Here is a 27,355-nt window from a genome sequence, read left to right on the forward strand (position 1 = left end):
TGTACATGGATCCTGGACATAGATTGCTTTGTCTATATTATTTGCTTGTTGTCTTCCCCTCTAGATTGAAAGGTCCTTGAGGGCAGAGACTGTCTTTTGTCTCTTTTTGTATCCTGGAACATAGCAGGCACTTAATAAATGTTGATTGATTGATTGACTTCAGTCAGGGCTCTGAATTTCTCACCTTAGTCACTTTTAGGGTACAGGCCATGACATTCTTGTACCACAATTTGTTTAGCCATTTTGTAATTGATCCAATTGACTCACTTTACAGAGGAGGAAAATGACACTGAAAAAGCTTCTATGTTTATCTAAAGATCATTCACTGCTATCTGGAGAACTGACTTGTCTCTACAGCCCCAGACCATTAGAACCCTGCCTCTCTGAATCCTACTTGCTCATAGAGATTTGTAGTTTCTATCTTTGTATCTCAAGGGTAGAACTCTGGACTTTTCATTTTCTTTGATGTGAATGCTGACCTCGAAAAATCATCCATTTAGAAAATATTTATTTCCAAAGAATGGGGAAAATAGGAGAATCTGACCACCTGCTCCTTTCTAACAAGTGACCTCTAACAAGTAACCCAAATAGTCCAGTTCACCCCCAAAACTCCAAAATACAACAGGTCAGTTGAATTCAGCAAATACCTATTTTACAGAAGAGGAAACCAAGGCCTGGGAAAAGGAAGAAAAATGACAACTCAAGAAAGCACAGCTAGGAAGTAGCTGAGCTGGGATAAGAACCCAGATCTTCAACCTCCAAGTTCAGTTGGGATTTCCATGAGCCCCGGGGCTTATCATGCACTTCCTATCTCCTATGGTTGTTGTGAGGAAAGCCACTTTGTAAACATTGGAACGTGAGCTGTTCCAAGTATTAACATCCATTCACCCACACAGACTCTAGATGTCCTGGTTAATGTGTGTGGGGGGCAAAGATTGGCAGAACAATGCAGAAAAGACTGATTTAGATTGGGATGCCCGGAAGTCAAAGGAAGACCAAGATCTTCACAGCCATAGCCTAGGGAGAAGGCTCCTTCCTACAGGGGAAAATTTTTGCCCCAAACCAGTTTGTTCAGTTTCATTTAGTGACTCAAGGAGTTGACCAGAGCATAGAATCTGGTTTGCAAAGGAAGGGGGTGGGGAGGAGGCAGTGAAGGGCAGGCTGGGAGAAGGCACCATACCCTAGCAAGACCAAATGATGGAATGTATATTGAAGTGCTTTATGAACAGTGGAGTTTTCTCCACTCTTTCTTTCACTTCCCAGGGACTCAGTTTCCTCATCTGCAAAATGAGAATTAAAACCACTTTCCTCACAGAGCTGTTGTAAGACCAACCCACATGAGAAATTGTATATAAATAACATTGTAAACCTTCAATTCTGTGGCTGTTTTTGTTGTTCAGTAATTTTAGTTAGGTCCGACTTCCTGTGATCCCATTTGGGGTTTTCTGGGCAAAGATACTGGAGTGGTTTGCCATTTCCTTCTCCATCTCATTTCACAGGTGAGGAAACTGAGGCAAACAGGGTGAAATGACTAGCTCAGGGTCACACAGCTAGGAAATGTCTGAGGCCAGATCTGAACTCAGGAAGAGGAGTTTTCCTGACTCCAGGTTTGAAGCTGTGCCGCCTAGCTGCCTCCCTCCCATACCTAGGGCCTTCCTGGTGCCAATTTGCCTCTGAAGGGAGTCCCCCAACCCAGTAACAAACAATCCCTTCCAAATTTCAGGAGTTTAAGGTATAATGGGGGTGATCAGGAGAGGCTGAGGTTTTAGTGTAACCTCAGTGGACTCAGGAAGGGTCCTGGACCAGGGTTCAGAACAGGCCTCAGACACATCTTGGCCCTGTGACTCTGGACACAGACCACACCCTTGTCAATGGCCCAGGCAAGACTGTAAGTAATAGGTGATCTGAAGAAGGCCAGACTGCTGAAGGGACTCAGCTGTACCATTTCCTTTGGCTCTCAGCCCAGCCCATCTACTTTGGACCTCAGCTTCCCCCTCCATACTGCAGCCTGAATGAACGGGTCAGAATAGGAAGGCACCCAAGCTAACATCACCATTCAACTGAGGCCCCGGAAGTGCAAAGGGCTTGCTCCATGTCCCAGAAGTGACAGGGAGGAATTCGAAGCTGGTCCTCCACTCCAGAGCCCGCCCTGGGGAATGCGCCCAGCCTGGTTGTCGCCTGGAAGATGCTCTGCAGCTCGTGAAGGGTTTAGAGAGCTACCCTATTCATCGTACAGCGTCTACAATAAAATGTTGCATCTCTTTGTCCTGGTGTTCTCTCCTCTGTAGATTGCAAGTTCCTGGGACGGGGTCTCGCTTATTTTTTCATCGCTATTGCTCAGCGCAGTACCTGGCAAATAGCATTCCCCGGTTTTTTGAGTCGGTTTCCTTCTCCAGCTCATTTTACAAAGGCAAACAGGGTTGAATGACTTGCCCAGAGTCACACGGCTAGGGAGTGTCTGAGGCCAAATTTGAGCTCACAAATTTGGGCTCCCTGCCTCCAGGCCCCCAGCTGTCCCAGAAGGCATTTAATAAGTGTTTACTGGGGAACAGGATCCCCCCTTGTCCCACCCCAGGGGCTTCCTAGCAGCGTCTCCTCCCCCCTACACAGCAAAGACTACACACGTAGAGTGTAAACTCCCGGAGGGAGGGGGTTGCCTCAGTTTCCTCTCTCACTCCCCGCAATCAATAAGTTCGGGCAGAGAGAACAGCTGATTCCCAAAGCAAAGCCAGACCTGGTGGCGCTGAGACCTCGAGATCGGAAGCACGTGCCGATCGCCCCGCCCCGGCCCCGCCCCCAGACCCAGGCCCCGCCCCCGGCCCGGCTTTCTATGCCTTTAAGCGCCGAGACCACGGCCCCGCCCACATCCGTCCGACTTCACTTCCTTCGCGGTAGAGAAGCTGGGAAACGGCGAGGAAGAGGAGGGAGCCCGCGCCCCCAGCCCCAGCCATGGGCCCCCCGCCAACGCTCGGGGCCGCCAGTCCCGCGCACCTCGCCCTGGCCTGCTGCTGCTGCTGCCTGCTGCTCCTCGTCGCCTCTGCCTCGGCCCCAGAAGGGCTCGGAAAGGGTCAGACTGCCTGCTCTCCCCACCCCCAACGCCGACCCCCCCCCCCCCCCGCTGCCGGGGCCCTCCTGCGGGGCCCCCCAGCACCCCCCCACCCTGCCGGAGTCCCCCTGCACCTCCCCCCTGCTGGGGCCCCCAGCACCCCACCACACTGCCGGAGCCCCCCTGCACCTCCACCCTGCTGGAGGCCCCCCTGCACTCCCCAATCTGCTCAAGGCCCCCTGCACCCTCCATCCTGCTGGAACCCTCCTGTACCTTCACTCTGCTGGAGCCCCCCTGCACCCCTACCCTACTGGACCCTGCCTGTACCACCTCCTGTGTTTTTAGCCCCTCCTCTAGGCTTCCAGGTCTCCCTTGTACTCCCCCCTCCCCCCACTGTAGTTCTAAACTACTTTGGGCTCTAACCCTTCTCTGTCCTGTTCAACTCCCAGATTCTCCAAACCCCTCCCACTTTACTACGGCCCTCTGCACTCCTAAACCCCGATTCCTTATCTTAGGCCCCCTCTGCACTCCTGGACTCCCCTGTGAGCTTCAGGATGCCCCCTGGGCCCCTTGCACCACCCTGTGTGCCTCCCCCAGCAGTGGGACTGGATGTCCTCTGACATCCTGCCCCAACATTCATGCGGCACTTTAAGGTTTGCAAAGCTTTATAGATTCTGTCCTACCTGTGACTGTGTGGAGCTGAGGACCTAACCTCTCTCTCAGTGCTCTAGGGGCTCTCTAAGGCTGTGAATTGCAGAGAAAGTAGCAACCTGCATCAATAAAGGAACTTTCCTGATCCTGGAGTTCCCTATACTCATCCAATCACAGTTCTGGCTCCTTTTGTCTTTCTTTGTAGCCTTGGTGACTAGTATACAGTAAGCACCTAATTAGTGCTTGTTGGCTGACCTGACTCTACCTGTCCCTTGAATTGATTCTCAGAGCACCTTAGAGCTGCTCTTGTGATCCCTCTTTTTATTTTTATTTTTGGAGGAGGAAGGTAGGGCAATTGGGATTAAGTGACTTGCCAAATGTCACACAGCTAGTTTGTGTGTGTGTGTGTGTGTGTGTGTGTGTGTGTGTGTGTTTAGTGTCTGAAGTCATATTTGAACTCAGGTCCTCCTGACTCTAGGGCTGGTGCGCTATTCACTGCGCCACCTAGCTGCCCCGATCCCTCTTTTATAGACAAGGACACTGAGACTGTGAGAAATGCAGCTGCTGTGCCTCTGAATCAGGATTCAAGCAGGTTCTTTCTGGTCCCAAGTCTCTCTATTAAACCCCAGGACTGCCCATAGACCCCACAAGAATGAGCTCCTAAGATTTGGTGGAGGAGAGTATGTGGAACGAGGTCTGTAGTGGATGGAGCTGGATCTGGAGTCAGGAAGACTTGTGTTTAAATCCAGCGTCAGATACTTCCTGTGTGACCTGGACAAGTCCCCAGTCTCTGTCTGCCTCAGTTTCATCAGTTGTAAAATAGATATTTGTAAAGCCCTTTGCAGACCTTAAAGTGCCACACACCTCTAGCTGTTGTGGTTATTAATATGTTCTATATACCCCCACCTCCTTCCTCAGAGAAGTCCTCAGACAGTAGAACTGGGGAGTCCTCGCCCCTTTTGTCCAGGATGGCCGTTGGTGAAGGCTCTGTGGACATAGGATTCTTTCAGGTCCCTTTGCCAGTGACCTGAGTTAGGTAACTTCTGGGCAGGTGACAGCATGGCCAGAGACAGGAGATGACACAGGATCTTAGCAGCTGGGCAAAAACTGCTTCCTCCTAGGACTGGCCCTTCCCAGGCCACACTGATCCCAGTTGGGTCCTGGATCTGGGGCTGCCAAGCGATAAGGGGAAAAGGATCCAATGTCACTGTTTTCAGAGCTTGAAGGGACCCTGGGGCTTATCTAGTACAATTCTGGAGAGGTTCATAGCTTTTCTTTGGGATTTTCTCAGACAGGGTCAGGATGGATCAGGGAGATGGGACAATTATGTATAAGCTACTTGTTTAAAAAAAATAAAAAGGAATACTTTACATTTGTGGAACTCTAGATAGCTTGCCCAGTGGAGTACATAACTGCAGTCTTACTTTCCTCATTTTAGTAATAATAGCTGCCATTCATATGGGGTAGCCCTGAAGTCTTAGATTTAAGTTAGTTTTAGTTCTGGTTTTCAGCTTTAGTAGGTAAAGGCTAACATGGCAAAGAAAACTCAATCATCCACAACCATTTTATTAGGTACCTACCATGGGCCAGGCCCTGCACTGGGCACTGGGTTTACAAAGACAAATGAGCAGCCATCCTGTGGAGCACCATGGGTAGCTCAGAGGAGACTGGGATGAGTGTGAAACTGCTCTCCTAGCTTCAGGGAGGAATGATACCCAGAAGGGAGTTTTCAGCTTGAGAGCAGAAAGGGCACAGCTGGGGACAGTCACAGCATCTCTGAGTAGGGAGGGCTCTTGGCAGCCACCCAGTTCATCTTGTTCCTGAAAAGGGGGTTTCCTTTACAAGTGGGCATCCATCCTCTGTTTGAAGACCTCCAGGAATGGGGAGCTCACCACCTATAGAGGAAGCCCATTCCACTCTGGGATAGCACTTAGGGTTAGCAAGTTCTTTGCAACTTTGCAAAATGTCCCATTGCTTGTGGCTTGAATAGAAGTCCCTCCTCCATAGGACAAGCCTTTGGATGCCTGAAGCCCCAGTTTTCTCTTCACTAGGCTAAAAAACATCCTGATTCCTTCAGCTGGTCCTCCTTTGTTGGGCACTCTCCAGCATGAATGCTTGACCCTGATTCCAGTCCCGGCTCTCCCCACAGCGCACGGACTCCTCAATGTGGCCATGCTTTATTGCCACTGTGAGCTTTCATGTCTCTGTCTGTGAAGGGACAGCAGTAATCTGCCTGCCTGATGACAGTAGGGGATCATGTGGCACTTTGCAGACCCCTGTGATTATGTTGTCAGCCTCCTGCTGGCTTTTCTCAATGGAAAAGTTTACTTTAAGCCTTTGTCTTTCCAGGTTTTGGGGATCACATTCACTGGAGAACACTAGAAGATGGAAAGAATGAGGCAGCTGCCAGGTAGGTGGAATCTCTACTGGTGATCTTATTAGATAACAGAGGACCCACCTTCCAGAGTGGTGGTGTGGGATGGTGGAAAGGACTCTGGCTCCAGTCTGAGGATCTGGGTCCAAATTCTGCATCTGATGTTTACTGCTTGTGTGACCTTGGACAGATCACTTCCCTGGACCTGTTTCCTGATGAAAGGGATATGTAACTTAAGTGTTCCTGTCTGGCTCCAGATTGATGATCCCTCTGACCCAGATTTCAGGAAGGGGGCTAAGGCCATACTAAAAAGCAGGGGATGGAGATAAATGACTGCCCAGGACTTCTAAACTGGATTAGATTGGTTAGCATGGGTTCTGTAAGAGTCAGGAAGAGGTGACCACAAGGAGACCAGGAGGGGAGGGAAGCAAAGAATATAGATGCTCCGTGTTACCTTTGACAATAGTTGGGCAAGTAGTAACCAGTAAATTGGGTCCGTGGCTTTTCAATGACCAGAGACCTTGAGGGGGGAATCACCAGTCTTCATATGGTATGGAGGAGTACAGAGGTGGGTAGATGGGGAAGAGCCTATGAGTGGTTAGAGGACAGACAGCATTGTGGGGGTGGGGACCACCCTTCTCGGACAGTCAAGAACTGTTAATTGTTTATGGGACCCATCAGCATCTTGCAGGCCTTATCAGTGGACCAGAGTTCTGGACACTCTGGTGCCTAGAAGGATTTGTGGGGAGATAAGATCCTCCCTAATTGTACAAGGACAGCCAAGAACAGACAGTAGACTTTTCGGAGATGATAACAAGTTAACTCGTAACTTTAAACTAACTCAGAGGAAAGGCTGACTCATTTATAAAATTAATACAGCATAAAATCAGTTAAATTCCTATAGTAGAAACATTTTGACATTTTTATCTCCTGTGGGCAGGCTTTCAGCTTGGAGGTAGCTAGGTGGGGCAGTGGATAGAGCACTGGGCCTGGCCTCAGACACTCACTGTGTGACCCTAGGCGAGTCACTTGACCTCTGCCTCAGTTTCCCTGTTAAATGGGACTAATAGCAGTACCTACCTTTTAGGTAGTTGTGATGATCGGGTCAGATCAGATTTGTAAAGCACTTAGCACATAAGAGGTGCCACGAAAACGCAAGCTATTGTCATTGTCATTCACAAACAGTGTTAACAACACGGCCTTTCTGGCGGACTGCACACTTTGTTTAAGTGAGCCCAGAGGCTTCAAGGCTAAGACAGGAAAGGCTGTCGTGGGCCACACTGAGAAAGGCCCAGTATTCACGATTGGGAAGGTGATGGGACCATGGCAGACCCCAATGGAGCCATGTGTCGGGTTCTGTGTGCCTCCCTTTAGGAAGGACATTGACAATCTGGAGAGTACCCAGAAAACAAAGTGGGAGGAGCCTGGCGACCTATTAAGTCTAAGGAATTGGGAGTGTTAGCTTGGAGAGGAGAAGGCTTATGGGGCCCAGGAGAGCTTTCTTCACATATAAGAAGGGCTGTTATATATGAAAGGGATCAGCCTAGTATTCCTTGGTCCCATAGAACAGATCTGGGAGTTGGGAGGGAAGGAATTACAGTGCTTCTAACAGCCCCAGGCCATGTGCTAGAGGAAGGGGCTGCTTTAGAAGGTGGGGTGCTCCTCACTGCATATTCCTGCAGAGGATGGGTGTTTCTAGGATGTCACATCAGGGACACTTGTTTAGGTATAGATTGAACTGGATGGCTCCAGAGGCCCCTTCCAGCTCTGGCCTTCTGTGAGTCTATAGTCCTTTATAAAGAATTAATTTTGAAAATAACCTCTTAATGGGGTTGCCACCTCTTTAGCTAGGAATCCTCCAGAATCCATCCTTATCTCCTGTCTTCAGAAGGATGGAGATCTGGTATGAGGAGAGCCTTTGCTCATCTTCCACACATGTGCTTTGAGGAATCTCTGGATGCCCTGGGCTAGAAAAGAATGTAGTAGTAGCCTGATCCCTGCTAAAGCCCTTACATTTAGGCTTCTGGAAAGAGCCAAGGGATTGAAGAGGATTTGGCAAGTTCTGTGTCTGATTCCTTATTTGGGAACTAAACTGTACCCCTGTTTTAGGGTCTTGAGAAAGTATCCAGAGAGTTAGAGACCTCATCTTTCTTGCCGTCTTTGAAGCCTTACCTGTGACACCTTAAAACGTTATCACCCAGGTCTTGACCCTAAAACAAAAAAACTGAGTGGTTTGTTAATGCCATGGCACACTCACAAATGAATAGAAAGGCACTTACTAAGAGTTTACTATATTCAAAGACCTAAGGATACAGAGAGAAAAGCAATAAGTCCCCACTCTCAAAAAACTCACATTCTAAAGGAGGAGATGCATTTAAAATTTCAGCTGCAAGTCAGGTGGAAAGGTCCCATGATGCCTAGGTATATCGGCCAAGCAGAAGATCATGCACCTTCTTTGATAGCAGTGATGATGTTGAACCATTTGATGATGCCCTAAAGTCATGGGCTATTATTGTTTTATAGTAAATGCTGTAAAGGGGTTCCATTAACTCTGGCCTGGGCACTGTGAGCTGTTTTGGAGTACCTGGTTATTTTATTTTAATTTATTCTATTTTTTTTTCTTTTTGGAGGGCATTTGGGGTTAAGTGCCTTGCCCAAGGTCACAGAGCTAGTTTTGTGTTAAGTGTCTGAGGCCAGATTTGAACTCCGGTCCTCCCGACTCCAGGGCCCCTGCTGTATTCACTGAGACACCTAGTCGACCCTCTTGGTGTTGGGTGGGGTGGGTAAGAGGATGATCAATCAATCAACAAACATTTATTAAATGCCTACTGTGTGAGTGAGGAAAATACAAGGTAATGCACACTCTGTCCTCAGAGCCTTACAGTCTAATGGTGAGAGTGTGGGGACAAGAAACTTGGGTTCAGATTCCGCCCCCACTTTCCCTACACTGAAGCTCTCTCCAAGCTTCTCACTGAGGCAGCCTCACTTGGGGGGAAAGAGCTCTAGACTTAGACTTGGAGGACCCGGCTTTGCACTTGCACGCACCTCAGCCTCTTCCTCTCCAAATGGAAAGGGCCCCAGGTGACCGCTTGGGCGGGGTGGCCGGGATGGAGCCCAGCAGCAGATTGCCCGAGGCCGGCATGGACTGGGCCACGGGAGGGGGCAGGTGTACCACCCGCTCCCCCGGGGCTGCTCCAGCAGAGGCCGGATGGTGACTCTCCAGGGGATCTTGTTTCTGTGCGCTCCCCCCCACCCCCAGCATCCTGTGATTTTGTAGCCCCACGTGGATGCTGGCTTTGCCTCTCTGAGCTCATGGGTGACAGTGTCACACACACACACATACCCTCCCCCCCGTTTGTCTCAGTTTCCCCATCTGTAAGAGGGGCTTGGTCTGGACGAAGCTGGAGGCCTCCACCTTCCGGCCAGTTCTAGGGCCGGCCCTGGGTTGGGGAGGGGCCAGTCTTGGCCTCATTTCCTCCCTCCCCCCCAGTTGAGGCTTTGGAAAGGGCCCCCCCTCAAGAATTAGTGGTTTGGGGTACAGTTCTCCACATCGGGGCGAGGAGAGAGTGGGTTTATCGACGCCGTGGTCCCTGATAACGGCCCCCACGTCCTGAGGGACGTAGTCCCCTTTTGATCTGCCCGGTACTGGTCCTCCTGACCTCTTTTCACCCACGTGAGAGACCAGTGACTGCCTCCTCCCCTCCTCGCTACCATAGCAACGGGGCTTTGGCCGCTTTCCCCTCTTTCCTCCGCCTGCTCTCCTGAGTTGCGCGCTGATTGGCTGCGGTAGCTGCGCGCTGATTGGCCAGGGGCGTGGAACGGAAGTCTAGGTAGTGCTTCCGGCGGCCCTAGCCCAGCCCCCCGGAAGCGGTCTTGCCGGTGGTCATGCCGCTGGTGGTTCTGTGCGGCCTGCCGGATAGCGGCCGGAGCCGGCGCGGGGACGAGCTGCGGAGGGCGCTGGAGGCCGAGGGTCGCCCCGTGACGGTCGTGCGCGATGCTGACGTGCTCGGGCCCGGCGGGCCGGCGGCGCTGTGCGAAGCCTACTCTGACCCGACCCGCGAGAAGGCGCTGCGCGCAGCCCTCAAGGCCTCAGTGGAGCGCGACCTCAGCCCCCGGGTTGTCGTCCTCATCGATTCCCTTAACTACATCAAAGGCTTCCGCTACGAGCTCTACTGCCTGGCCCGGGCAGCGCGCACCCCACTCTGCCTGCTCTACTGCCTGAAGCCCCGGCCGCGGGCGCCAGGCCCCCGGGAGGACGACCGACCCCAGGCTGGACCCGCTGCTGGCAGCTGGAGGCCGAAGGCCGCGGCCGCGGAGCCCCGGGAGGACTGCAAGCCTCCGGAGGAGAGCCCCCAGGAGGGCCCAGACGCTCCGTGCCCAGAAGAGAGAGGGGCTCTGGAGGTCTCCGGGCCTGAGCCGGTGCCCCCCGAACCCGGGAGCCCGCAGCCGGGGCCAGACCCGGGTTTCCCCCCTGAGCTCTTGGAGGCTCTGGCCCAGAGGTTTGAGGCCCCAGACTCGAGGAATCGCTGGGACCGGCCCCTCTTCACGGTGCTGGGCCCTGAGGAGCCCCTGCCCCTGGGCCAGATCCGGGCAGCCCTCTTCGAGAGCCAGACGCCTGCCCCCCACCAGGCCACGCAGTCACAGCCTCTGTCGTCCGCCACCTTCCTGCACCAGCTGGACCAGGTCACCAGCCAGGTCCTGGCGGCCCTGATGGAGGCACAGAAAACCGCAGTCCCGGGGGACGTGCTGGCCCTGCCCGGGACCACAGAGCGGCTGCTATTCACGCGCCCCCTCTCCCTGGCCGAGCTGAGCCGCCTACGGCGCCAGTTCATCTCCTACACTAAGCTGCACCCCAACAAGGAGAACCTGCCCCAGTTGGCCAACATGTTCCTGCAGTACCTGGGCCAGAGCCTCCACTGAGGGGGCGAGGCCACTGACTGGTGCCTGGGAGAGTAGGACAGCTGATGGACGGCCTTGGCTTTGTACGCTTGTATTCTGGGAAGTAGGGAAACTTGGACGCTGAACTTCCTTCTCAGTCCGGAGGCAGCTAGAGAGAAGACTCAAAATGGACAAGAACCTATAAAGGAAGAGAATTCTGTTTTTCAGCTGATGTGGTGCAATAAAAGGTTTTTGTTTTTTTTCCATTGGAGTCATTCATTGCTGGGAATACCAGGGTCATAGATTTAGAACTCAAAGGGAGCTAGAGGCCTTTGAACTAGACAGGAAGAGTTTCTCAGGGTTGCTAAGGGTCTCTGGGACAGACATCTGCTGTATTCTATGCTTGAGTGACATTTGGTTTATAAATGTGTAATTGTTCTTGAGATGATGGGGATGATAGCCAGAGAGTCCTGGACATCTGTGTCCACTGGGGCCTTGTGAAATGTTTGGTGGCTCCTATAGCTGGAATTTTTGTATACCTTAGCAGGTCGTGTAGTGGACAGGACAGTGAAATGGGAGACTTCAGTCTGCGATCACTCAGAGCTGTGTGGTCTTGGGCTGGTCACTTGTCTTTTCTGGGCCTAGGATGAAGGTTTGACTGGAGCCGGGGTTTTATAATCAAGGAATCTGTGAACTTGGATTGGGGTGGGGGGTGGCATCACTATTTTTAACATTTGGTTTCCCTTGTAATACTATTTTGCTAATTTAAAAACATTATGAGAAGGTTTTGTAGGCTTCACCAGACTGCCCAAGGAATCCAGGACCCAAAAAGGTTAGGAACCCCTGGATTAGAAGGCTCAATTAGGGTTCCTTCCAACTGGTTTTTTAATTTGAAAGTCCTGCTCACATCTGATTATATGATATGGCTTCTGTGGTTTAATGTTTTATGCTCTATGGTTCTGAGCACTTTGTACACCTGAAAGTACTCTGTCAGTGCCAGTTATTTTTAAAATGCCAGAACCAGAAAGTGCCTGACCCATTATTGAGTTCCACCCCATCCTTTTATTCATGAGAAAACTGAAGACCAGAGATGGGATATTGACAAGGTCACCAACCTGGACTCCATCCCAGGTCTCCTGGTCCCTAAAGGGCCAGCACTTCCCCTCCTCCTCACAGCCATTGGAAACCCCAGGAAGGTTCTGAGGGGGAGATGTTGAGACCTAGGGATGATAACAGGACATATCTACTTAGAGCTAGAAGTAATGTAGCTCTAGTAATCTAGTGTGGTCAATTGGTCAGATAACAAGCATTTATGAAGTGCTTACTGTATGCTCAGCACTGGGAATACACAATCAAAAGTGAGACAGTCATAGGGGAGACAAATATGTAGAGTCCAGCCTGTTACTGAAGCCCTGGTTCTGCTGCTATATCCTGAAGACCATGAGACCTTTCCATTTGCCATACTGCTCACTCCTAGCTAGAGTGAGAGGGAAAAACTGACTTTTCTGTGGCTATTTCCATCACTTAGCACAGGGTTGACATATATGATACATATATATCTTTTCTTTCATTCTGTCGAAAATATCCCTGATGTCCTCCGTCCTTGACTTGAGCACCTCCAAGCAAAGGGAGAAGCGGCCACCACACCTTTGGACAGATCTGCTCATTAGGACTCTATATTGGAGCTGAAATCTGCCTCTATTGTAGCCTTTCTCCCCCCCCCCCACCCCCCCTTCTAGTTCTGGTTCCCCGGGCCAAGTAGAACAAGTCACAAGAAGAGAAATTCATTTGTTTCAGTTGTCTTAAAGTGGCAAAATTAAGGTTGGATCTGACTTACTTCATCTGAGTTTCAGAACGCTTTAAATGGCTTAGGTATTGGGGTAAGAAACAGGGTGATTTCCTCCTCCAAGATGCTTCTTTGAGCAGGTAGGCTGCCTGGCTCAGTGGTTAGGAGTCAGGAAGACTGAGTTCAAATCCAGACTGGCCGGTACTAGTTGTGTGACCCTAGGCACGTCATATAACCTCTGCCTCAGTTTCCTCATCTGTAAAATGTAGGTTATAGTAGTACCTAACTCAGGATTGTAAGGGTCAATTGAGATTATTTGTAAAATGCCCAGGATATAGTAGGTAAACCAATTATATTTAAATATTATTATTATTATTATTGCTTTTTGAAGGGGGGAAAGCAGGGCAGTTGGGGTTAAGTGACTTGGACAAGGTCCCACGGCTAGTAAGCGTTAAGTGTCTGGGGTCAGATTTGAACTCAGGTCCTCCTGACTCTGGGGCCAGTACTCTATTCACTGCGCCACCTAGCTGCCCCAAACAAATTATTTTTTTTAAAATTCATGGACCTCAGGTTAACCCCTGCTTAAAAAAAAAAAGACCATTATATAAAGAAAGTTCACATGTATAATCCTCTTTTTTTGTTCTTTGTGTATTGCAAAGTTTGCATTACATTTTGCATTGGTTGTTAAATTTATAATTTAAAAAATAGTGCTTTAAAAGGAATGTTTCCCTAGATTAGACTTAGTGGAACATTGTGGATGGAGGGAATAGGTTTTTTTGGGAGAAGCAAGCCTTGAAGGATATGAATTTTGAGGTGAGATCAGCTACACTACGATATTAGTGACCTTCCATTTGCCAGACATCTTTTTGTTCACATCAGCTTTCCCTGTGACAGTACAGCCTTAGACAATTTCAGGAGTTGTAGCCAAAAAAATTCCCTGGTGATGAGGACTTAGCTAGGCTGGTCCTCAGGGGGGACAGAGATATAGTCTGTCTACTTTGGTGGGACCCCCTTGAGTCTGTGCTCCCCTAGTCTGACCTTTTCAAACCCAGAGCCATCAAGATGCATGAGAAAAGGATGTCTCTGTTAAAAATGTGCTGATCGATGCTTTAAAGAAGATACTCTTATTGCTTCCCAATTGCTCTCTGACCAGTAGCACCCTCTCTTATAGACAGGAAGTCCAGTTATGCCAAACAGACGGACAGACTATGTCTGACAAGTGTTTGCCCCTCCCCCTAGTCCACCTCTATTGAGAAGAGGGAAGTTTGTCCCACCCTCATTTCCAAGGAGGATTTTTACAGCAACTGAATGAATGAGGGGTGTGGCCTGAGCTGACTGACCATGTGCTTGTTTTGTTTTCTAAGTGGGCTGCCCCTGATGGTCATCATCCATAAGTCCTGGTGTGGCGCCTGCAAAGGTACGTATTCGCCAGGAATTTCAGCGTCTCTGAAGGAGACATGCGCCTGTCATTCAGAGGGCATTTCTTGTTACTTGTACTTTTTGGTGTTATTATGCATGATGATTTGGGGGTATAGAAGACAGCTAGGACACTGTCCCTGCCCCCATGAAACTCACCTTCTCATCCAGAGGCACAGTGAAACAGCTCTGGGTTTGGTGTTGGGCCTGGATTTAAATTCTGCCTCTGTCCTGTGTGACTTGGGGCTAGTTACGTCACCCCTCTGAGCCCTGTCAGGTTCCTCTGTAAAGTTAACACTTGATTTGTATGAGAAGTTTTCCTGGTCTCCCATGACTCCTCATGGCTTTTTTGCCTTGAGAGACAGCTTGACCTAGTGGAGAGATTGCTATGAGACTTGGGTTCTAATCCTGTCTCAAACACTGACTAGCTGTGAAAGTACTAGAGATAGAAGGGGCCTTAGAGGTCATCTGGCTGACCTCCCTCCTTTTACAGATGAGGAAACTGAGGCCCAGAAACATAACATTTCTTCCCCAAGTCTCCTTGATGGCGAGGAGCAGAGCCAGGCTCGGCAGGTCACTCAGTAGCACATGGCCTTGGTTTCCTTAACGAGGTGATTGGACTGGCCAGCCATTGAAGTCATTGTGTTCTATTCTAAGCCCGTGAGCCCATGTTCTCTGCGTTCCATCCAAACCACAGTATTCTCCTTCCGCTGTTCTTGTCTTGTCCTTTCCTTCCCCCACACCCTTGATCGTGTTGTACTCCCTCCACTAAAACCAAATCTTCCTGCTGAAGCCTTCCCACAGGGCCCAGATCAGGACCTTCTGACTCCTCCCTCTTCAGGCTGGAGCCCCATCCTATGCACTAATCACATCCTGCCCGTATCCTGAGTTATGTCTGTATGTGATGTCTTGTTCCCCTCACCAGAGTCTAGCCCCCTTAATAAAAGGGTGTGTTCTGTGAAGTTTGGATTTGGTCAAAGGGCCACATGTGGCCTCCGAGCTGAAGGTTCCCCCACCTCGCACTAGACTGTAAGCTCTATGAGGGCAGGACCTGTGTCACACTTTCATCTTTACATAGAACCTTGTACCCAGTAAGTGTTTAATAAATGTTTTCTTGGTATAGAGGCTGTCTGGTAGTGGCCTTTGTAGATACTCGGCCATGCTCCAGTTTGCAGAGATAGGGTAGGGTGTGGAAGCAGTGAGGCTTCATGGCACAGGGGACTGGGGAGGATGGGGAGGACCAGAAGTGGCCTAGCAGTGGGAGGAAAGCACTCAGGAAGAGCACAGGGAGAAAGTCAGGAGTGAGTGGCATTCCTTAGATCCGCCATGTAGAGGGGGTGGACTGAGGCTCAGAGAGCTCATTTGTTTAGGGCCACATGGCTGGGGGAGCTGGAATCCAGAACGTCCAGCTCAGGCCCAGATCCAGCCACCAGCAGCACCCTGACTTAAGATCCCAGGTTTGGAGCTGGAAGGGACATTGGACCAGCCATCAGGTCCGATCATTTTACTGATAAGAAAACAGGCCCAGGGTCCCACAAGTAGGAAGTGTCCTAGGCAGGATCTGAATTTGGGTCTTTGTGACTCTAAGCCTGGGACACTCTTCACTGAGCCCCCTCACTGCTCGAAAGACAGGGTACCTAGTAATTTTAAGAAGTGATAGGGTATCGTGAAGACCTGGGCTGGCATCCTGGCTTTGCGCCTTATTCTGGGCCTCAGCTCCCTCATGCGTGCAGTGAGGGGATTGGGCTGAGTGGCCTCTGAGGACCCTTTTGCCTCGAGGTGGGGTCCTCATTGAGAAGCAGCATGACTGGTGTTGGGATCAGACTAGGATGGAATTCTGCCAGAGCTGCTCATTACTTGTGTGATGTTGGATAAGCTCCTTCCCCTTCTCGGATCCTCAGTCTTCTCATCTGTAAAGTGGGGGTGGTCGTCATCCTCATCATCATCATCATAGCTTAGTACTTCTATGGAGCTTCGAGATTTGCAAAGCACTTGACAGATACTTTATTTTTATGAAATAGTGCTCAGGGTTGTTACAAGGAGAGTGCCTTTGTAATCCCCAAAGTAGTATAGAAATGGGTGAAATTATGATGTACAAGCCCTTTCATGACAGTCAGGGCCCAGGGTTCAGATCAGGTGAAGACAGATTTTACTTTTAAATCATTTTGTCCTTTTTTTTCTTTTTCTTTTTTAAAAAATCAGCCTTAAAGCCTTTGTTTGCGGAGTCCAAGGAGATCTCAGAACTTGCCCACAATTTTATTATGGTCAATCTTGAGGTAAGGTTGGAGGAGGTTCCCTGTCTGTTGGGAGTAAAGGGGCAAAGGCAGAACTTAGTACGTGTGTGCTGATCGGTTTCCCCCTTGACATGCTCTAAATCAAAGATCAGAGTTGGTGCTAAGTATGGTACCTGCCACACAGTAGGTGCCCAATAAGTGCTTTTCCAATTCATTGGAATAGATCTCAAAAGCCATTTAGTCTAATCCTTGTGACCCAGCTTGGGTACCCAGGGATGGATATTTGCCTATGACAAATATGGGGGCTACTCATCCTCCTCGGAAATGTGTTTACATACATATAGCTTGCTTTTGGAACTATAGGTGGGTTCTTACTGTTAGCATTTTTTTAAATTGACTTTTTTTCCCATCACCTATATTTTCTCCATGGTGGCACTTTTCCCTTCTTACTCCCAGAGATCCATGTTTTATAATGAAGTATAAAAAAAAGAGAGGAGAGTTTTTAAAATTGACTTGAGACATCCACCTGATGTAATGAGAGTTTGACATAATGTATTGTTTATTTAACTTAATTGTTTTCATTTAACAAAAATCTATTTTCCCTCCCTCCTCTCCTCCATTAAAAAAAAAAAAAAAGAAAAACCTTGTTACAAATTTACATAGTCAAAGGAAACACATTCCTTCAGTGATCATGCCCAAAGAAAAATGTTCCCTTCGGTATCCTGAGCCCACCCCATCTCTGTCAGGAGGTGGGCGACCTGCTTTATTAGCTATCCTCTGGAAATGTGGGTGGTCATCATATTGATCAGAGTCCTGAAGTCTGTCACAGTTGTTTGTCTTTACAATAGTGTTGTTAATTCACTTTTTAAAAAATTTTACTCACTTTACTCTGTCAGTTCATACAAGTCTTCTCAGGTTTCTTTGAAACAATCCTTTCATCATTTCTTATAGCACAGTAATGTTTCATTAGATTCACATTTGCTTAGCCTGGGTCCTCCCTCAATGTGCAGGTTGTATCTACCATGAAAAGAATCGGTATCAATATTTGTGTACGTGTGGGTCATTTTCCTCTTTCTTTGGCCTCGTTAGGTCTTAGGCCTGGTGTGGTGTCTCTGGGTCAAAGGGTAGATACGATTGAGTTATTTTGGGGGCATGATTCAAAATTGTTTTCCAGCACAGCTGTTGTCTGCTGACCTCTGGGCCATTCCCTTTCCTTCCTCAAAGAATTCAGTGTTTTACTCACAGTCTTTGTTCCCCAGCTCCCGCCATCATATTAGGGGACTTCAGCGTACAGATTGCTATTCCTCTCGATATCTTCATCTCTGGGTTCTTCTGCTTGCTCAGTTCTCATAATATGCTCCTCCACTCCACTCAGCCCCACATAGAGATGGCTACACCCTTGTTCTGGCCATTGCCCAGAGAAATTCCATTTCCATGTTGGTGAGCTTTGAAATTCACTTATCTAATCACAACCTATTAGCTTTCTACCTCTCCCTTTGTCTTGCAGCTCTTCTGCAGCCTCACTGTGACTTCCAATCCCTTGACCCCTCACTTAGCTCTCTCCTAAGCCATTACCCCTGTAGTAGCCATACTTTTCTCCATCTTGACCCCCTGGTGGACCAATTCAACTCTACCCTGCCCTCCTGAGTCTCTTGCCCCCTTATTATTTTTCTTTATTCTATCCTTTTGTTTTGTTTCATTTTGGGGAAGAATTGGGGCAGTTAACTCTTTTGCCTTATGTAGTTTTCTTTATGATTTTTTGAAAGTTAGCTCTGGAAAACCAGGCTTTGTTAAAGCCCATTATGAGACAATGGAGCTTCTTGACTATGCCTTTAAACCCAAATCACTCTGCCTTTCACTGATTGGCCAGTAATATAGGTCCCAGCTCAAGCCTCACTTATGCTGTGTTTGGGTTTTGATGGCTCAGAGTGAGTCTGTGTAGCAGTTTTTTCTGTTCTGGCCAGAAATTCTTAGGGTCCTTCCCCTCCCAGATTGATTTTTTTGTGAAGGCAAACTAGGCCATCTTTTGCCTCAGTTCTTACCTAGCCTAAAATCACTGAATGGGTGTTACCTCAGGCAAATTGAGACTTAATTTAAAAAGGTCCTGGGCCATCACCAGTTATCTTGACCTGGGTCCTGCCACTGGACTCTGAATGACCCTGGAGGAATGAGGCTGATGACCTTGAACAGCTCTGCCCCACTTACATCCAGTTCACTTGCAAGTCAAGACATTGCCCTCCTGATGTCATAGGAAAGCAGGGCCTTCTATAGGAAGCCTTCATGTAGTGCCTCCCCTTTGTCAGTTATCCCTGAGAGTTACTCTGTCTATATCTCCTTCGTACACAGTGGTTTGCTTATTGTTTCCCTCGTTAGACTCTGAGCTGCTTGGGGGCTGGGGGCTGTGTTTTGCCCCAGTGCACAGTCCCTGGCACATAGTCGGCTCTTAATGAATGCTTATTGACTGACTGACCGACAGCACACTCCTCACTCTGCTTTGTCGTTCAGCACTCTGGGTTGTTCTTCCTAGTCACGTGATTGTCCTTGTATCCGTTGCTCTCTTGGTCCTGCCCCTTTCCTTTTGTATCCTTTCATAAAAGTCTTCCCCTGCTTCTCACAGTTCTTATTCGTGCTTTCCCACAGCTCAGCCATGCTTCATTCCACCCATGCAGCACACCTTGTCCATCCATTCCCCAGTTTTCACTTTGCTACCCCAGAAAGCACTGCTGTGATACTGGGGTGTACATAGCAGCTCTTGCTTTTTCTGATCAACTCAGCCAAAACCAATGAGGCATCTACAGGGTGACTGTGATAGACAGGACAAAAATAAACCCCTTCCTACCTTCGACATATTTTTATTCTGCTGGGAAGTAGAGGCAGCCTGCTATAGTGGGGAGAGCACTGGTTTTGATTTCAGTGGTTTTGGATTCAAATCCTGGTGCTGTTATTATCTATGTGACCCGTAACCTCTTGGGTCCACCATGGTGGGGACAGAGGCAATGATTTAAACCCAGATTCTCTGGCTGCAGAGCTAGCCGTCCTTCCCACGTGCCATGCTAACCCACACTTAAGCAAGGGGAGATTCACCAGGAGACGCAGGCCTTTCTCAAGGATATGGCAGGGGCTTGGGTCAGATGCTCTGAGGGGAGAACTGTCAGGGACAAGAGCGATCTTGAAGGTGCCGTGGAGGAAGGCACGTGGGGGATGAGTGGGAATTCCAGATACCCGCTGTTGGGTGAGGTGAATCATCCCGCCTTGATTGTTCACAGGATGAAGAGGAACCAAAGGATGAAGCCTTTAGCCCGGATGGCGGGTATATTCCAAGAATCCTTTTCCTAGGTAAGCTCAAGCTTTGTGCTCTGGATATTGGAATAGTACATAATAAATAAAATAAAACTGGAATAATATATAATAAATAAATATGGAATAAATACATGCCTGGAGGTGAAAGGGAAAGAGGGAAGAAGCATTCACACGCTAAGGTGTGGTCAGAGCTGTTATTGTGCCCGTTTTACAGATGAGGAAGCTGAGGCAGGCAAGGTTAAGTTACGTTCCCAGGGTCTCACAGCTAAGTCTTCCTGACTCCAGACCCAGTGCTCTATCCACCGTGTCACCTAGCTGCCCCAAAACTTTACTTGATTCTCACAAGAACCCTGGGAGGTAGGTGCTGTTATTATCCTGATTGTACAGTCAAGGAAACTGAGGCAGGCAGAAGTTAAGTGACTTACCTAGGATCACACAGCTAGAAAGTGCCTGAGGCTGGATTTGAACTCCAGGCCCAGGGCTCTGTTCTGCTCTATGTTTCCATCCACCTGGTGGCAGCATTGACCCCCAGATCACAGAAAATGTTCCTGAGAACCAACACTAGATTCTTTTTCTTCTTTGAAATTGGAAGCTTTGTGTGAAATGATGCACAGTGAAAGAAGAAGAACCCAAATAATAGTACATACAATGACTAGCAACAATGTAAATGAAACACTGGTAAAAGGAAGGCCAAGTGTGAAAGCAACAGTAACCAAACCCTCAAAGAGACAGACCAAAGCCAGCCACGGCCTGGGCCTCCCTCCTCTCAGCCGAGGCGGGCGGCACCAGGGAGGACGCTGCGGGCGCTGTGTGGGTGCTTCTAATTAGCTCGCTCTTTGATAAAAGGGAAAGCTCAATTCCAGCAGCGCTCCCAGAAATAACTGTGATGTAGGAACAAGAGACATCGATAAAACTTTTTTTTTTTTAAGAAAAATGTCCAAAGACTCAACGGCCGCTCCAAACTATCCCCTACTTGGGATACAATAGAGGTCAAGAAAAAAAAAGCCAAGGAAATGTGAGCCAAGACATGTCTGGGGCATGAGACAGAACAGGACGGCATTCTGGACGAAAGGCTGAATCTTGCTTACTGGGCACAAGAAAGCAAACGGAAAGGTTCCTTGAGGTATAATGGAGTCTCCACATTGGGGAAAGGGGTACCTCTGGAGAAAACAGAAGAAAAGGCATGGCAGTGGGGGAGTGACAGAGGACGATGGCCCAGTTCTCTCCCAGGCCTGAAGCCTGAATCTTCACTCCTAACAGTAGACACACTCCTGCTCTAGCTGGTTACTCCAGAGCAGAAGGTAATGGTTGTGTTTATTTAATAACTTTATTTTAGGGGAAAAAAACCCTCTTTGGAACCATTTGTTAAATAACAACAAAAATATCTCTGGCCAGCCACACAAAAGCATTTTGTGGGCTACTCTGCTGGTCCACCTGGTCAGATTTCTCCATCTTTCCTCTGCTCTGGCCTAGACCTGAGTCAGGGCCAATCTTGGTAGAGAAGCAACCTTGTCAAAGGAAGCGACTCCCAGCCAGGGGACACAGTATCATATTTTACAGTGTCCGCCTGTTTAACCCTTCGCACATCAAAGGAGGGTAGAAAAGATGCCTTAACTGGGTTAACACAGTTCTGCCTGTACAGACACCCTCAGTCTGTTCAACTGAGAACAGATCAAGCAGTGAGCAAAGAAAGAGAGGAGAGCTAAGCTGGAGACAGACTGAGAAGTCAAATTAGTGCTGTCAGGGAAAAACAAAATCAAACCCCACCTCGAATCCCATTCCATTCTATCTCTAGGAGTCCAAACAGCCAGCTCTCACTGGGCTGACAGCAGATTCTTTTTCCAGTTAGAAAACCCCTGCAAGCTAGAGGCAAACCTTCCCCTGAGGCTCCCGAGCATTTCTGGAGGATAAAGAGAGGGGCTACAGTACACAGAGAGCTCTTTTACAGTAGCTGGAAGGTGTTAAGGCCAACATCTCATCGAAGGTCAGTGATGGTGACTACTCGGTCCACAACAGTTACATGACTGCAGGTGCAGAGCGGAGGAGGATCCTTGCAATGTGGGTGAAATCCTTTTTGGCGACAGGAAGAAACCTCCCCCAGTCCATGGTCCGTCAGCCTAAAGAATCCTGCTTACTGAAACTTGGGGGAGCAGACAATGGCAATCGACTCTGGTAGCATCATCTGATACGAGCAGTGCGTATGCAGGTCCACACGGGAGAGGAAAGCTGTCTGCGGTGGGGTGAGTGTGTACCCAGCTCAGGGTGATGAGGCCCTGCTGATCCTGGATGAGGAACAACTTCTCCTCGTTCTCCATGTTGCAGTAATCAGGTCCTGAACAACTCTGCTTGGGGATGAGGACGTGGGTGAAGGTAAATTCATTCTTCATCAGCTTCCCACAGAGGATCCCACACGTCTCCACACCACGGATAGTGTTGGCATCAGCCAGCTGGAGGAACTACGGGCAGAGCATCTGGGGTACCACCATATGGTGAAGTCCATCTGTTGTAGGCATGTGTGCTGGGCTGCTCCAGGCTTCAAGGACCTGTCCACCACTGGGGGCTTGGCCAGCCCAGACCCAGGGCTCAGGAGGCCAGGAGCTGCAGGGAATACGTCTGTCAGGGGTCTCTACACCAAGCACCAGAGGACCACCTGGAATCTCAGGGCCTGCATCTGGCTTCCCAAATTCCTGCACTATCTGAAGCCGCTCCTTCTCTGGCTTCCCAAATTCCTGCACTATCTGAAGCCGCTCCTTCTCCAGTTCCTGACGACGGATCATTTCTTCAAAGGCATTGAACTGTTCCTGTTCTGCCTGCTGCTACTTCTGCTGGGCTACCCATTGTCATTCCTCTTCCAGCTGCTGCTGGATGGCCAAGTTTTGAGCGAGTTTCCTTCTTCCTTCTCCCATTGTATTCCACCTATTCTTTGGGATATCTCTTCAACAGCTTCTTCTTCAACTCTTCCACTTTGGGAAACGTGATCTCTTTTAGTTTCTTCACAGTTTCTTCTTTTCAGGGATGATTGCTGTCTTATAGTCTCTGTGCTTCGGTAGCTTCTCAAGAAAAAGCATGATGTATCTGTCGCGTGCTCAATGTTGCCTTCCTCGGAGTAAATGGACGCCATGCGGATGATCTCCACTCCCGAACGAAAGTACCGTCGCTGGGGAACATCTTTGTTGACCTCCACTGCGATGCCCACTTGGATGAGGGCTCGGACACTCTCGTCGGGGGAGGCTCACATCCCCGTGGTCAGGCATCAAGGCCAGGATGTTCTGGAGTATGTGTGTCCCTTTGAGCAAGTCCTTTCACCTCTGGGTCTTGGTTTCTTCACCTGCCTCTCAGCTTCCTTGGTCCAGGCCTGCTAACACTAGATTCTTAAGTTATCAAATGGCACACAGTCAAGATGGTGCTCATTCCTGTTCCCCTTTAAGGTTTGTGAAGCCCCTTTTTTACAGCTGTTCTGTAAGTGGGTTGAACAAGGTTAGTCTATAGATGAATAAATAGAAGGGACATGACCTGTCCAAGGTCATGTGGCCAGCAAGTGCATTTCATCAGTCAGTCAACACTGGTGCCAGGCATGGTGCTAAGTGATGGGAGTACAGAAAGAAGCAGAAGACAACCCCTGCCTTCAGGAGGCCACAGTCTGGTAGGGGCAGGGCAGCCAGGAGGCCAGGGTCACTGGACAGAATAGTACAAGGGGTGGGTGTGAGGTGTGAGAAGACTGGCGAAGTAGGAGGGGACCAGGTTAGGAAGGGCTTTGAAGGCCCCCACCTTTCATAATTGACTGGAACTATCTGGGGTGGGGGATTGGACCTGAGCTTTTGGAAAATCACTTGGATGAAGGATAGACTGGGGTGGCGAAGGATGGTGGCAGAAGGAAGGAAGCAGGGCTGGCGCTCTGAATCCTGGGGGCTCTCAGTAGGGATGAAAGGGGTTCTCACCTTTACTGTCGGACATTTCGACTCTCTGTGTATGTCATATCCCTCTGCTAGACTGAGGGTTCTCTGGGGATGTGTCCTGTGGCTCCTGGAAATGCAGCCTCTATCCCGGTGCTGAGCTTACATAGCCCTCACTAACTATCTAAGAAGTTTGTTGGGGGGTGGCCAGGTAGCACAGTGAGTAAGAGCAGCGGCCCCAGTGTCAGGATGACCTGGGGGATTGAGTCCGGGCTCAGACACTTAGCACCACACCCAGAAATAACTGGCCTTGTAACCTTGAGCAAGTTACTTAACCCCAATTGCTTTAAAAAAAAAAAATTGTTGTGGGTGTGAGTAGAATGAGGCTTATCACAACTTATGCCCCTTTTTTTGAGAGAAGGACTAGAGAGCTGCTGTCAGAAGCAGGAGGGCCTGGGTTCAAGTCTTACCGCTGACCCATTAGTGGCTGTATGATTTTGAGCAGTCTTCAGTTCTCAGAGGCCCAGGCAATTCTCTAAGACTGAGTTATGGATGAGTTGCTGGCAAGTCTCTGTCAGTGAAGAGTTTCCTCACAATGAAATCATGGATCTAGGCCCTATTCCTTGTTCCTGATGCAGGGGCTGGAGTACTGGATCTGGAATCAGGAAATCCTGAGTTTAAATCCTACTTCAGATCCCTAAACACCATGTGACACTTAACCTCAGTTTCCTCATCTATAAAATGGGGTGATTTTGGTACCCACCTCCCAGAGTTCTTGCAAGAATCAGATGAGATGTGTGTAAAGTGCCTTGTGAACCTCAAAGCACTCTTTATGAATGTTGAGTTGTGGTTATTGTTAATAATAATACATATTTGAGCTTTTGTTCCCCTTACTTTAGATCCCAGTGGCCAGGTGCGCCCTGAAATCATCAATGGGAAAGGAAACCCCAGCTACAAGTACTTCTACATCAACGCTGAGCAGGGTATGTAGGGGTGCCAGGGGGATGGGGTGGGCAGGGCTACAGCTCCCCAGCTTGGCTAGGAAGTAGCAAGTTCAGGATCTGCAATGAGAAAGTCGATTGAAGAAGTCTTTATGAAGTGCCTATTGTGTGCTTTTATAAAGTACCTACTTTGTGCCTAGACCCTGCGGCAAGCTGGGGACTGTAGAGGGCACACGGAAGAGGGTACAGGGAGGTGTAAATTCAGCAGCTCTTTTATGACCAAAATCTGAAACTAGTTAAAACTCACTTTTAGCTGGTTAATTTCTGTGTTGGTAGTAACAGAGAGCCGAAAGGCTGCATCATCCCCTGCTAGGGCTTCAGAGAGATGATGGAAGCGGCAGGCCCTTCTGCAGGCCCTTGTGTTTATCTGGTACATTTAAGAGAAGCCGTGTTGCTTAATTGGAGACAGCCATGGGAACGTGCAGTGGGGGATGGGCAAGAAGAGAAGGATGTGGGGTAGCATCTGACCTCTCCAAAGTTAGAGCAGGCCACCAACCTGCTGCCCACGACCAGCCTGAGGGCTCCAGAGTGAGGTGGGAAGGCCTTTAGCTAGGGGGTCCCTGGGGAGACCTGGAGGCGAGGAGAGTTGTGGGAGGTTGCCCTTGCAACCTGGCACTTAGTCCACCAAGCTTCCTCTGATCGAGTGGAAAGATCCATCAGAATATCATGCCAAAGGCCAGCTTTGCAGGGTGCTGGTTTGCCACTGCCCCTCCTTCCCACATTTGGAGTATTTTCTGTGCTTAGCACTACATTTTAGGAAGGCCCTTAACAAGCTGGTAGGTATCCTGAAGAGGGCAACCTGACTGGACTCGAGACCTGCCTTAGGAGGCCAGAAAAACTCCTCGATGTCTTCACATACTTAAAGATCCTGTGCATGGAGGAAGTGCCAGGAGCACTGGGTGCTGGTTCTGAGTGTATTTAAGCCTCTCTAGGGTGGAGCAGGTTGTCCTGAAAGGCGCTCCCACTCCCCGGAGGTCTTCACAGGAAGGGTGGATGACCTCTTGTGAATGAGCACTCACTTGTCATGTATGGGCCCTGAGGTCCTTCTGACTCTGAGAGTCTCATTCTTGATCCCCTGCCTCCTGGTTCTGAGGGCCCGGGTCACAAAATCACCCTATATGTTTACTCTCCCCTCAGGATCATTGAGGGGTCAGTCACTACCTTGTCCATGTTCCTGAATTCTTTTCCAAAAGGCTCCTTTGCTCCCTTGTTTTTTGTTTCTAATCATTTTTCATGTCAATTGCAAATTTGATCCTTCAATAGTCCAGCCCCGTACATCATCTCCCAGCATTGGTCCAGCTCCCTGCCTTTGTACTGGCTGCCCACTGTCTCTGGAGCACTCTCCCTCTCCCCCTGGACTCGGCCTTGCTGGCTAGAGACTGCATTCAGATCCCCTTCTCCAGAAAGCCTTTCCCAGCCCCCTGAGATCACCTCCCATCCACTCTGCATATATATTGTATGGACCTGGTCGTATCCCCCAGCTTGTCTCCACCATCAGAATGTGAAATCCTCAGGGTGGCTAGGTAGCACAGTGAATAGAGCACCGGCCTTGGAATCAGGAAGACCTGGGTTCAAATCCGGCCTCAGACACTTAACACAAAAACTAGCCATGTGACCTTGGGCAAGTCACTTAACCCCAGTTGCCCTCCCAAAAAAAAGAAATCTTTGAAGACAGGATCTGTATTGGCCTCTCTTTGTTTGCCCAGTGCTGAGCACAGGGTCTGGCACATAGCAATTGCCATGCCCAAAGGACTTGTGGACAGACTTGACCAACACAAGCATTTCATGATACAAAAAACAGGCAGGGGGAGAAATCTAAGAAGGATTGGGCTCCTGTTGGGTCCAGCTCTTTGTAAAGCAGTGTCAGGTTTAACAAGGTGGTAGCACAGTCGCCCCCTGGTAACCCCTCCTGACCTCTTTTTTCTCCTTTGTGTGACCTCTTCTTATTTGTCCCTTGATTTTTTCCAGTGGTTGAGGGGATGAAGGAAGCCCAGGAGAAGCTGACGGGTGACTCCTTCAAAAAAAAACATCTGGAAGATGAACTGTGACTGACTGGGAGCTTGCCCCTTCCTTCCCTGGAATAAAAATTTGTGGGGAGGAATCTTCTGGAAGAGACCAGGAGATGTGGCTTGCACTGGAAGGCAGGACCTGCCCTTCTGGGAAAGGGCTCCATCCTGAGAAAATCCAGTTTTCCCATCCAGTAGCATGTCCTGGGATTCCTCCCCTCCTTCCCTGCCACCTTTCCACTAATTTGCCTGTTTGGCCTGAAAAGGGGCGTTGGATTGCCTTGGGGATGGGCCCTCGCCACACGTGCTCGCTTCTCATCCCTTCTTGCCTGTCCTCCATGCCTGACTCACGAGGGCATTGAGAGTGTGGGCAGGATCACTGCCCTCGAGCAAACCAGCTCATCAGGTTCTGTTTCCAAAGGTTGGTCAGTGGCTCTGGCCCCACAGGGGCACCAGGGAATATTAGTTCCCTGCCGTTGACCTTCCTTTCTCTTGTCTCTCTTTCCCCTGTTTGTTCCAGGAATTAAGCGAACTCTGAGTTAGCTCCCCTTCCCCACCCCCATGGTCTATGTCTGAGCAATGCCTCACCGTCTATAGATCCATTCTAGTCATTTCATCACACTGTATTTTTGTACTAGGGTTGGGAAAATGACTTGTAGTTTAATTAAACTTTTAAATAATGCTTTAAAAGAAACAGTGCTGGCTGATTTGGTATCTGGAGGGCCTGTGAGGAGGGACAGAGACCACTTTGGAGCGGTCCAGAAGTGGTG

The 27,355-nt window shown here is 49.3% G+C and overlaps 2 protein-coding genes and 1 pseudogene across 2 annotated transcripts; 2 read left to right on the forward strand and 1 right to left on the reverse strand.

Annotated features, from left to right (window-relative positions):
* The first annotated feature begins 2,865 nt into the window (after positions 1–2,865).
* LOC138165349 (thioredoxin domain-containing protein 12-like) lies at positions 2,866–27,279 on the forward strand. Its single transcript, XM_069093580.1, has 7 exons — positions 2,866–3,067; positions 6,047–6,107; positions 14,100–14,152; positions 16,354–16,427; positions 19,652–19,721; positions 24,478–24,561; positions 26,548–27,279. Exons 1-7 carry the CDS (start codon positions 2,950–2,952, stop codon positions 26,625–26,627), a joined length of 540 nt encoding a protein of 179 aa, XP_068949681.1. The 5' UTR covers positions 2,866–2,949; the 3' UTR covers positions 26,628–27,279.
* On the forward strand, positions 9,907–11,215 carry LOC138165195 (protein KTI12 homolog). Its single transcript, XM_069093320.1, has one exon. It carries the CDS (start codon positions 9,957–9,959, stop codon positions 10,989–10,991), a length of 1,035 nt encoding a protein of 344 aa, XP_068949421.1. The 5' UTR covers positions 9,907–9,956; the 3' UTR covers positions 10,992–11,215.
* On the reverse strand, positions 21,243–23,183 carry LOC138165348 (STAM-binding protein pseudogene; annotated as a pseudogene).
* Positions 27,280–27,355: the final 76 nt, after the last annotated feature.

This window comes from Petaurus breviceps, unplaced genomic scaffold, assembly GCF_028583685.1.
Source record: "Petaurus breviceps papuanus isolate PSGF00001 unplaced genomic scaffold, PetGlider_PUasm1.0 208, whole genome shotgun sequence".
In the NCBI taxonomy this organism is placed as follows: domain Eukaryota; kingdom Metazoa; phylum Chordata; class Mammalia; order Diprotodontia; family Petauridae; genus Petaurus; species Petaurus breviceps.

Coding starts and splice junctions, on each gene's coding strand:
- LOC138165349 (XM_069093580.1), top strand. CDS start 2,950: ATGGGCCCCCCGCCAACGCTCGGGGCCGCCAGTCCCGCGCACCTCGCC. Junction 3,068..6,046: donor CCCAGAAGGGCTCGGAAAGG/GTCAGACTGCCT, acceptor TTGTCTTTCCAG/GTTTTGGGGATCACATTCAC. Junction 19,722..24,477: donor TCCAAGAATCCTTTTCCTAG/GTAAGCTCAAGC, acceptor CCCTTACTTTAG/ATCCCAGTGGCCAGGTGCGC.
- LOC138165195 (XM_069093320.1), top strand. CDS start 9,957: ATGCCGCTGGTGGTTCTGTGCGGCCTGCCGGATAGCGGCCGGAGCCGG.